The 12,011-nt window shown below is 45.1% G+C and overlaps 1 protein-coding gene across 3 annotated transcripts in view; it reads right to left on the reverse strand.

Moving 5' to 3' along the window:
• LOC138748440 (NLR family CARD domain-containing protein 3-like) overlaps positions 1-12,011 on the reverse strand; it is a 115,749-nt gene that overhangs the window by 23,708 nt on the left and 80,030 nt on the right. For all 3 annotated transcript variants that reach the window (XM_069908655.1, XM_069908656.1, XM_069908654.1), the window contains one exon: positions 7,168-8,938. In XM_069908655.1, the coding sequence (XP_069764756.1) occupies positions 7,168-8,938 (1,771 nt within the window). The remainder of the gene's footprint in view (positions 1-7,167; positions 8,939-12,011) is intronic.

Genomic DNA, 12,011 nt, shown 5'->3' on the forward strand with positions numbered 1-12,011 from the left:
CATTTAGCTGCAGCACCCGACAAGACGAATTAAGGAATTGTAGCTCGAGTTGGATGAACTCCGGATTATTCCGGAGGCGGAGGGTGTGACAGACAGGAGTTACAGGGACACTGTCACACCTAGGAGGCAGGAGGAGGGTGGATGGTCGACAGTCAGGAGAGGAAAAGGGAACAGGCAGGCAGTTGCTGTCCCCCTCGATAACAAGTATACAATTTTGGATACTGTGGGGAGGATGATCTACAAGGGGTAAGTCACAGAGATCAGGTCTCTGACACAGAGTCTGGTCGTGGGGATAAGAAGGGAAGGGAAGATAAGAGCTGAGCTGTTGTGATAGGGGGATTCCACAGCTCGGGGAGAGATTAGATCATCTGCATTAAGATGCCAGGGTCTGAAATATCACATATCGAGTTCACGTATTCTTGGGAGGGAGGGTGAGAAGCTTGATGTTGAGGTCGTTGGATGTCGGTAGGAGAGCCGAAGAAGCGCTGTGAGGAGAGTTCAGATAGTTAGGACAGGACCTCCAGGGTAGCGATCACAAGGGTGATATTCGTGGCATGTGGTAGTGAGGTTAGAAGTAAAAGTGTAATGCAGTTTAAAACGAGGCTAAAGAGATGGTGCAGTGAGGAGAGGGTTCACATTTCTGGATCATTTGGCTTTCTTCCAGGAACGGTGGGATCTATTCCTAAGCAATGGTTTGGATCTGACGAGGAAGTGGACTAATATCCTTGTAGATATTAGTGGTGCTGATCTGATGGGTTTAGAGGAGGGGACCAGAGTTCCAGAAAAAATAAAGGGGAAGAGGAGGGAAAATATGATGTGAAAAATGCATGCACCCTCAGGTGACTGGTATACTGCACTGTAAGGGGTCAACGAAGGAAATATTCTCGTGTAGCATCTGCTAACGGCAACGCTATCGAAATGAGAGGCATCCACACAGCACGAGGCGAACCGCTAACTGAATTTTATTTTGAATTCCCCGCGCTTCTTGAAGAGAATGCCTCTGGCAGTGAGGGGCACACTGGCCTTAGGAAGAGACGTCAGTGCGTCGCGGCATCACTCCCCGTCCAGTGACACGCCACACAAAGTGGCGCTGTCTCCCGGGCCACGCGTGTCGCCCACCGTATCTTCCAAGACAATGCCTCTGATCTGGAACTGTGACTCAGCCATTTGGAATCAATTCCTGCATTTTGTCACATTGAAGTTGGGTTCCAAAGACATTGGAACTATCGGGGTCACCACTGTAGCATCTGCTAACGGCAACGCTACCGAAATGAGGCGTCCACACATCATGAGGTGAACCAGTAACTGAATATTATTTTGAATTCTTCGTGCTGCTCAAGGAGACCACCCACTTCCTGCGAGGGACACACTGGCTTTAGGAAGTGATGTCAGCACATTGCAGTGTCACTCCCCATCCAGCGGTATGCAACAAGGAGGAGTTGCTGTCCCCCCGGGCAACACGTGCCGCCAACCTTGGGCTTCTCACCGGAAGGGAAATGGGGCCTGCACCATATTGTGTCAGATTATTGGGGCAATGAATAACCCCATCTGACTGCTCGGTGCTTGGCCCATTACACTCAGGTGTGGTTATTTCAATACAAGGACTATTGTCAGATGAGCTTCGAGTGTGAAGTGATACATAAAATTTTGACATTGTGCCCATTAGTTAAACTTGGTTGCAGGAAGGGCAGGACTGGCAGCTCAGTGTTCCAGATTCTGTTAGGCGTGATAGAACAAAGAGAATGCAAGGGGAAGAGAGGCATTGCTTGCGATAGAAAATATCACAGCTGTGCTCAGGCAAGTCACACAAAAGGGCTCGTTTACTGAGGCTCTGTGGGTGGATCTGAGGAAGGGGAAAGATAGGACCATTCTCATCGGGTTGCATTTTAGACTGCCCTATGGACAGCGAGAAATGAAGGAGCAAATTTATAGAGAGCAGACAATTGCAGGAAACATTAAGGTTGTGAGGTGAGGAGATTTTAACTTTCCACATATTGTCTGGGACTCCAATACTGTAAAAGGGGTGGAAGGCTTGGAGTTTGTCAAATGTGTTCAGGAAAGTTTTCTAAATCTATACCTAGAGGTACCAACTAGAGGGAATAAAACACTGGTCTCCTATTATGGCAGGTGACAGAAGTATGTGTAGGGGGTCGTTTTGGTTCCAGTGGCCATAATTCCATTATTTTTGTTAATTATTGAGAACAATAGGTCAGGGCCTCATATTCAGAATCTCAATTGGAGAAAAGCCAATTTTAAGTAAATTAGAAAAGATCTAGAATGCATGGATTAGGATAAATTGTTTTTGTGCAAGGATGTGTGAGGTAAGTGCATGACCTTCAAAGGTGAAATATTGATAGGACAGATTTTGTATGTTCTTGTTAGGATCAGACACAAAGTTAGAAGGCATAGAAATCTTTGTTTTTGAGGAATATTGGGGATCTAGTTAGGAGAAAGAGACGTGTAGAACAGGTATACGCACCATGGAGCAAATGAGGTACTTTAGCAATATCTTTGTTTTTCTTTGGCTTGGCTTCGCGGACGAAGATTTATGGAGGGGGTAAAAGTCCACGTCAGCTGCAGGCTCGTTTGTGGCTGACAAGTCCGATGCAGGACAGGCAGACACGGTTGCAGCGGCTGCAGGGGAAAATTGGTTGGTTGGGGTTGGGTGTTGGGTTTTTCCTCCTTTGCCTTTTGTCAGTGAGGTGGGCTCTGCGGTCTTCTTCAAAGGAGGTTGCTGCCCGCCAAACTGTGAGGCGCCAAGATGCACGGTTTGAGGCGATATCAGCCCACTGGCGGTGGTCAATGTGGCAGGCACCAAGAGATTTCTTTAGGCAGTCCTTGTACCTTTTCTTTGGTGCACCTCTGTCACGGTGGCCAGTGGAGAGCTCGCCATATAATACGATCTTGGGAAGGCGATGGTCCTCCATTCTGGAGACGTGACCCACCCAGCGCAGCTGGATCTTCAGCAGCGTGGACTCGATGCTGTCGACCTCTGCCATCTCGAGTACTTCGACGTTAGGGATGAAAGCGCTCCAATGGATGTTGAGGATGGAGCAGAGACAACGCTGGTGGAAGCGTTCTAGGAGCCGTAGGTGGTGCCGGTAGAGGACCCATGATTCGGAGCCGAACAGGAGTGTGGGTATGACAACGGCTCTGTATACGCTTATCTTTGTGAGGTTTTTCAGTTGGTTGTTTTTCCAGACTCTTTTGTGTAGTCTTCCAAAGGCGCTATTTGCCTTGGCGAGTCTGTTGTCTATCTCATTGTCGATCCTTGCATCTGATGAAATGGTGCAGCCGAGATAGGTAAACTGGTTGACCGTTCAGCGCTTGATGTCCTGCTTTGCGGAAACTGCCAAAATGTTTGGCCTGGAAGTCAGCCTGAAGAAAACTGAGGTCCTCCATCAGCCAGCTCCCCACCATGACTACCAGCCCCCCCACATCTCCATCGGGAACACAAAACTCAAAACGGTCAACCAGTTTAGCAATATAAAATGCAAGAAAACCCTCAATGAAGAAATCAGGAAGGCCAAAAGAAGACATGAGTTTGCTTTGGCAGACAATGTGAATGAAAGTCCTGAGGGTTTCTATTAGGTATATTAAGATAATAAGCCCTAACATTGGTCCCCTTGAAGATCAGATTGTTCGGCTTTATTTGGAGCCAAAAGAGATGGAGGGGTCTTAAGTATTTTTTCATCAGTATTCACTCAGACAATGTGCACAGAGTTGTGGAAACTATGGAGAACAAGCAGTAAGCTTATGTAAACTATTCAGAAATATAATGAAGTGCTTGCTATCTTAAAGCAAATAAGGATGGATAAATCCCCAGGGCCTAACAAGATATTCCCTCAGACCTTCAGGGATGCTAGTGCAGAAATTAGAGGGGCTCTGGCAGAATTATTGAAAATGTCCTTAGTCACAGGTGTGGAGCCAGAGGATTGGAGGGGAGCTCAAGTTGTTCCCTTGTTTGAAAAAGGCCCCAAAATTAACCCAGGTAATTATAGGCCGGTGAGCCTGATGCCAGTAGTAGGCAAATTATTCAAAGGTGTTCTCAGAGATCAGATATACAATTATTTGGATAGCCAGAAGGGAGAAGCCATATGATTGGTAGATGATTGCTTTTCATATTGGAGGCCTGTGACAAGTAGTGGGCCTCAGGGATCAGTGCTGGGACAATTGTAGTTTGCCATCTATATCAATGATCTGGATGATAAGGTTGTAAATTGGATCAGCAATTTTGCAGATGACACTAAGACTGGAGGAAGTACATGTCTGTCTTATTCCATGAACATGGCATCCATTCCAAAACTAACCATTTAAACTTTATCCACATCTTCTCCATTTCCTGTTCATCTGCCCTAGCTCACTCTGATCCCAGACGCAACAAACGTAGAATCGCCCTTGTCTTCACCACCCATCCCACCATCCTACACATCCAACACATTATCAGCTGGAATTTTCTGCACTTGCTACAAGATTCCACCACCATATACATTTTCCCTTCTCCTTGGACTTCCATAGGGACCGCTCCCTTGGTGATTTCCTGGTATACTCATTGTCCCCCCATCTATCGACCCCCCTAAGGCCTCAGGAGGTACAACACTTGCGCCCACCTCTTCCCTCACCATGGTCTTGGGCCCCGAACAGGACTTTAAAGTGAAGCAAAACTTCACTTGTATACCCATAGGGCTAGTTTACTGCATCTGGTGCTCCCCACACAGACTCTACATCAGAGAGACCGATCGCAGATTGAGAGGTCGCTACACTGAGCACCTTTACACCTCCCAGTAGCCGACCATTTCAATTCTGTGTCAGACTCCCACACTCACACTCTCTAGCCAGATAGCATTAACATTCACTTCTCTGGTTTCTACTCAACTTGCTAGCTATTTCTTTGCCCTACCCTTTTCACTTTCAAGTTCTCCCCTCGCTTTCCCCTCTACCCACCCAGCCATCCATCCTCCGCTGCTGTTCCCTCCCTCCCTTCTCCACCTATCCTCTCTTGCCTTTGCCAACCCCACCCTCATCTTTTTGTTCGGACACCTGCCAAAACTCTCTCATACCTGATAAAGGGCTCAAGCCCGAAATGACAGTTATGTATTTCTACCTTAGCCACGTTAAGGACACTGTTTGACCTGCTGAGTTTCTCCAGCTTTTGTGTTTTTACTAAAATTGGAGGTGTTGTTGACAGTGAATAAGGTTTTCAAACCTTGAAGAGGGACCTAGACCAACTGGAAAAAATGGGCTTAAAATAGCAGAGGGAATTTAATGCAGGCAAGTGTGAGGAATTGCATTTTGGAAGGACATACTAAGAAAGGACATACATGGTAAATAGTGAAGCACTGAGAAGGGCACTAGAATGGAGGGATCTGGGAAAGTGGTGTACAGGTGGAGAGGATTGTAAAATGAGCTTTTGGCATATTGACCTTGTGATGGAATATTTGGGAATGTTTTTGGGAGATAAAATGGTAAAATTAGAGTAGGTTTTATATATATATATATATATATATACATACACACACTTTAAAACAGATCTTATTTGAAATACTGGAGAATTCATATTCAGTGACTACAGAAACTATGGCGAATGTCTGTGGAAGATTTCATAAGTAGGTACTAATTGAAATGACATCATGAATGAATGGAGTGTTGTCTTTAAAGCAACAAGCAGGAGACACGGTGTCTATTGATAGCTCTTTGCAAGGGTTTTGACAGAGTGCACAGAAAGATCACTCCTTGGTTCTTGATTACCTAAAACAGATGGACTAGAAGACTAACTCCTATTGTTTGATGGAGAAGGAGGGGGTTTTTGCAAGTGAGAAAAAGGAAGGACATGCTGCTGGGAGTTTGAATCTCAGATGGAGTGAAAGACAGGAGAAGCTTGTTGGAACTGAAACAGAAGCTCCAGAGTGGCGGATGGCTGGAAGTGCTATCTGACTGATGTTTCTCTTGGAATAAGTGGAACAGAAAGGAACTCTGTGATAGCCTGAAAAAAAGAGGTTATAATTCGAAGAATGATGGGGCAAGTTTCATCAGCAAGACATTGAGGTGATTAATGGTGATACCTCAGTTGTGGAAACCCTGGAACCACACATCTCTCTCTGCAAATGTACAAGAACCTTCCTGAGCAGTAAACATTTATCTTTTGAGCACCAAACTTTATACATGTTAAATTCTGTGCATAGTATAAGAATTGCCTGCAACCAGTGAACTTGGAAGAATGAGATTGAACTGTGAACCAAAGAACTTTTCTTAAATTTATACACACTTAGAATGCACTTAGAATTAGAAGGGGGTTAAGTTGGGTTAGCTAAGTTAATAGTGATAAGTTAAAATTTTATTCTGTTTTCATGTTTAAAGATAATTACAAACAACTTTTGTTTAAGTTTAGTCATGGTGAATATCTATTGCTGCTGGGTTTTGGGGACCTTTGGGCTCGTAACAAATTTTATAAATCAAAGTATTTATTACAGGTGTTGGTATGTTATGTTAAACTTGTATAAGACATTGTTGAGGCAAAATTCAGAGAATTGTGTGCAGTCTTGGTCACTTAGCTAATAGGAAAGATATCAATAAGATAGAAATAATGCAGAGAATATTTACTAGGATGTTGCTCTGACTTCCAGAACTGAGCTAAAGGGAAAGGTTAAAAGAATCAGATTTTATTCCCTAGAGTTTATAAGAATGAGGGGAGATTTGATAGAGACATTTAAACTTACAAATCTAGAAAGTTTCTTTTACACTGAGGGTAGTTGAGCTATAAATCAGAGGACATACGTTAAGAGTGAAAGAGGAAAAGTTTAGGGGGAACATGTTAGGGAACCTTTTCAGACATAGAGTTGTTGGAGTGCTACCAGCTGATGTGGTGAATGCAAGCTGAGTTTGAACATTTAAGAGATATTTGAAGAAGTACAGGATGGGAGGGGTATGGAGGGCTATGGACAGTGCAGATCAGAAGGACTAGGCAAAAAATGGTTCAGCACAGATAGATGTTGCAATGTTCCTTTGGACGGACACACACACACACACACACACACACACACACACACACACACACACACACACACACACACACACACACACACACACACACACACACACACACCAGAGCAGCTTCACAGTTAACTGGAAATGTAATAACACATTGTTTATCATACCACAATTAGTTACCTCAAAATTTCACATCGGTGTAGAACTGGAACAAAGTGCTGAAGTTCTTCAACCTGAATGTTGCAATTCTGCACATCTAGATGGTGTATCGTGTCACAGAACCCAAATGAATAGGACAAGACTGCACAATCAATTGGATTCAGTCGCAAAGCTTTTTGGGCATTGGTGTCGCCAAATTTAAGTGTCTGTGTTGGACCTAATGTGACTTGAGCGAGTACACTATTCTGAGACTCAAACACATAATGGAATGTGTTCAGTAGGTTTCTTTTACTCTCAGTATTTTCCATGTTCTCAACTTGCGTTTCAATAGTTTCTTTTATCCAGTCAATTACTCGGTGGTTTGTTTGATCCGTAAATTTGCCTAGACACTCCTCCAGATTCTGAGCTGACATTTGAGATGAGAGGCCAGCGACAAAACGGAGAAATACCTCAAATTGTCCATCTTTCGAATTATGGGCTTCAGTGAGGATTTTCATGATATCTCCAGCATCTGGAGACAGGAATCCCGAAAGAGCAGCTACAAACTCTTGAATGGTGAGGTGTGGGAAGGTGTAAACCACACTCCGGTCATTATCCTCTCTCTCTAACAGTTTCATTAGAAACCCAGACAGGAACTGGGAAGGTTGCAGATTGTTCTTGATTAAATCTCCAGATGAAAAAACAATGTTCTTCTGGGAAATTCCTGTGAAGGCCATCCGACCAACCCTCAGTAGCACTTCACGAGCGCTCTCCAACTCACGGCTGTGGTTTTTCATGATGTTGTAAATATAATGGGAATATAGTTGTGTGATGGTCTTGGGAACTCTTTTCGTGTCCCTGCTTCTCTGTGTGAAGAAGGGGCCCAGTGCTAGACCGAGAATCCAGCAGTAGGAGGGGTTGTAGCTCATGGTGTACAGGATCTCATTATCTTCCAGATGTTTGACAACAGCTTCAGTCACCGTGTGATCTTGAAAAAGCCTGCTGAAATACTCTTTTCGCTGTTCACCATCAAAACCTAGTACTTCGGCGCATATATTGACATCAGCATTTCGCAATAGATGTAACGCAGTGGGGCGAGTGGTTACCAGCACTGAGCATCCCTGGAGAAGCTGGCGCTGAATTAAACTGGATACAATGGTCGACACTTCACACAGGTCCTCGGGATTTGTGCATATATCACTTGCATTTTGATTGCTTTCACTTGAAAAAGAACTGATGCAATACTTGTATTCATCCAGACCGTCGAAAACAAAAAGCACCTGGTTTGCAATCTTCCAGATCTCTTGAAGGTAATTACCAAAGTAAGGATATTGATCTAATATCAGTTTTCTCAAGGTTGTTTTGCAGTCAACTGTGTTCAAATCCCGGAATTTAAAGCTCAAAACAAATTTAAACTCTCTGTATAATTTCCCCGTTGCCCAGTCATGAACAAGCTTTTGTACCATTGTCGTTTTCCCAATCCCTGCGACCCCATTTACCACAGCTATAGTTCCTTGATGAGAACGAAAGGGAAAATTCCAAATATTTTTGTGCCAACTTCTGTGGAACAATTGATAAGTGTGGATTTTTTCCAGCTCTGCCTGCAGCTGGAGTTTCCTCATCTTCTCATGATCTCTACCTCTTGCCAGCAGCTCATGCTCCACATGTCTTTGATCTCGAATCGTAGAAATAACTGTGAGCTCAGCATATCGATCAACCAGGGGAAAATCCTTAATCTCTTTTGTCAGGATCAAGTTTACTCTCATTGTTTTAGTTTGCCTCCACAAGGACTCCTTGTGTGTCTGTTCAATAGCTGCAATTGTGGCAAATAGAACAAACTGTTAAAATTCCTGAGGTAACTGTGTACTGCTTGTAAACATGATGTTTAGTTTTCATTCAATTTTACAAACTGGTTTAAGCTGAATTGAGAGAATATTAATATTCAGAGTTCTACAAGACAAATGACAGATTAAAGGTAGTGAAATCAATATATTATAAAAGCTGATTTTTTTGGAACTATCTGAACATACCTTTTCAGCACATGACAGACCATGATTTTTTTTTTGCTGATTGAAATGCGTGGTGCACAGAGCACTGAGGTCCCTGGTAAAATCAGACCTCCACAGCTTCCAAATATGTTTTCAAAATGTTAAAAATAAGGATGACTAATTGCCTTTCCAAGATTGTCCTGCACCACACATATCACCCATCCGAGAAAAGTGGACAATTTCCATAATCTCTCATATGCATTGTTCATATTTTATGGTGTCTGCATTTGATAATCAGTAAATATTTTCATGCGTCCCCTGAAACCCTCTGGGATCAGTTGAAGACTACCATACTGCAATCCACTGAAGAGGTACTGGGCTTCTCCTCCAGGAAAAACAAGGACTGGTTTGACGAAAACAGCCAGGAAATCCAGGAGCTGCTGGCAAAGAAGCGAGCTCCCCACCAGGCTCACCTTACAAAGCCGTCCTGTCCAGAGAAAAAACAAGCCTTCCGTCGCGCATGCAGCCATCTTCAGCGCAAACTCCGGGAGATCCAAAATGAGTGGTGGACTAGCCTCGCCAAACGAACACAGCTCAGCGCGGACATTGGCGACTTCAGGGGTTTCTACGAGGCTCTAAAGGCTGTGTACGGCCCCTCACCCCAAGTCCAAAGCCCGCTGCGCAGCTCAGACGGCAAAGTCCTCCTCAGCGACAAGATCTCCATCCTCAACCGATGGTCAGAACACTTCCAATCTCTTTTCAGTACCAACCGCTCAGTCCAAGATTCCGCCCTGCTCCAGCTCCCTCAACAGCCCCTAAGGCTAGAGCTGGATGAGGTTCCCACCCTGGATGAGACATATAAGGCAATCGAACAACTGAAAAGTGGCAAAGCAGCAGGTATGGATGGAATCCCCCCAGAAGTCTGGAAGGCTGGCGGCAAAACTCTGCATGCCAAACTGCATGAGTTTTTCAAGCTTTGTTGGGACCAAGGTAAACTGCCTCAGGATCTTCGTGATGCCACCATCATCACCCTGTACAAAAACAAAGGCGAGAAATCAGACTGCTCAAACTACAGGGGAATCACGTTGCTCTCCATTGCAGGCAAAATCTTCGCTAGGATTCTACTAAATAGAATAATACCTAGTTTCGCCGAGAATATTCTCCCAGAATCACAGTGCGGCTTTCGCGCAAACAGAGGAACCACTGACATGGTCTTTGCCCTCAGACAGCTCCAAGAAAAGTGCAGAGAACAAAACAAAGGACTCTACATCACCTTTGTTGACCTCACCAAAGCCTTCGACACCGTGAGCAGGAAAGGGCTTTGGCAAATACTAGAGCGCATCGGATGTCCCCCAAAGTTCCTCAACATGATTATCCAACTGCACGAAAACCAACAAGGTCGGGTCAGATACAGCAATGAGCTCTCTGAACCCTTCTCCATTAACAATGGCGTGAAGCAAGGCTGTGTTCTTGCACCAACCCTCTTTTCAATCTTCTTCAGCATGATGCTGAACCAAGCCATGAAAGACCCCAACAATGAAGACGCTGTTTACATCCGGTACCGCACGGATGGCAGTCTCTTCAATCTGAGGCGCCTGCAAGCTCACACCAAGACACAAGAGAAACTTGTCCGTGAACTACTCTTTGCAGATGATGCCGCTTTAGTTGCCCATTCAGAGCCAGCTCTTCAGCGCTTGACGTCCTGCTTTGCGGAAACTGCCAAAATGTTTGGCCTGGAAGTCAGCCTGAAGAAAACTGAGGTCCTCCATCAGCCAGCTCCCCACCATGACTACCAGCCCCCCCACATCTCCATCGGGCACACAAAACTCAAAACGGTCAACCAGTTTACCTATCTCGGCTGCACCATTTCATCAGATGCAAGGATCGACAATGAGATAGACAACAGACTCGCCAAGGCAAATAGCGCCTTTGGAAGACTACACAAAAGAGTCTGGAAAAACAACCAACTGAAAAACCTCACAAAGATAAGCGTATACAGAGCCGTTGTCATACCCACACTCCTGTTCGGCTCCGAATCATGGGTCCTCTACCGGCACCACCTACGGCTCCTAGAACGCTTCCACCAGCGTTGTCTCCGCTCCATCCTCAACATCCATTGGAGCGCTCACACCCCTAACGTCGAAGTACTCGAGATGGCAGAGGTCGACAGCATCGAGTCCACGCTGCTGAAGATCCAGCTGCGCTGGATGGGTCACGTCTCCAGAATGGAGGACCATCGCCTTCCCAAGATCGTATTATATGGCGAGCTCTCCACTGGCCACCGTGACAGAGGTGCACCAAAGAAAAGGTACAAGGACTGCCTAAAGAAATCTCTTGGTGCCTGCCACATTGACCACCGCCAGTGGGCTGATAACGCCTCAAACCGTGCATCTTGGCGCCTCACAGTTTGGCGGGCAGCAGCCTCCTTTGAAGAAGACCGCAGAGCCCACCTCACTGACAAAAGGCAAAGGAGGAAAAACCCAACACCCAACCCCAACCAACCAATTTTCCCTTGCAACCGCTGCAATCGTGTCTGCCTGTCCCGCATCGGACTGGTCAGCCACAAACGAGCCTGCAGCTGACGTGGACTTTTTACCCCCTCCATAAATCTTCGTCCGCGAAGCCAAGCCAAAGAAGAAGAAATATAGATGTAGTATATTGATTATCAAGTTATTAGAATTACGACACTATTAGGGCATCAGTCTTCCAAAATCATCTTACCATCAGTTCTTGTTTGGCTCTTCCACTTGTGATAAGTGATATGGCAGTAAGCACTGTTGAATCCCTTACTCGTACAAATGTATCCAGCGTCCCAATGATACCCCCAACACCCGCTTTAACCCTTACGTCTTTGATATTAAATCAGGATCGTGAGACACAATATTCACCTTATGAGGA

Source organism: Narcine bancroftii, chromosome 13 (assembly GCF_036971445.1).
Source record: "Narcine bancroftii isolate sNarBan1 chromosome 13, sNarBan1.hap1, whole genome shotgun sequence".
In the NCBI taxonomy this organism is placed as follows: domain Eukaryota; kingdom Metazoa; phylum Chordata; class Chondrichthyes; order Torpediniformes; family Narcinidae; genus Narcine; species Narcine bancroftii.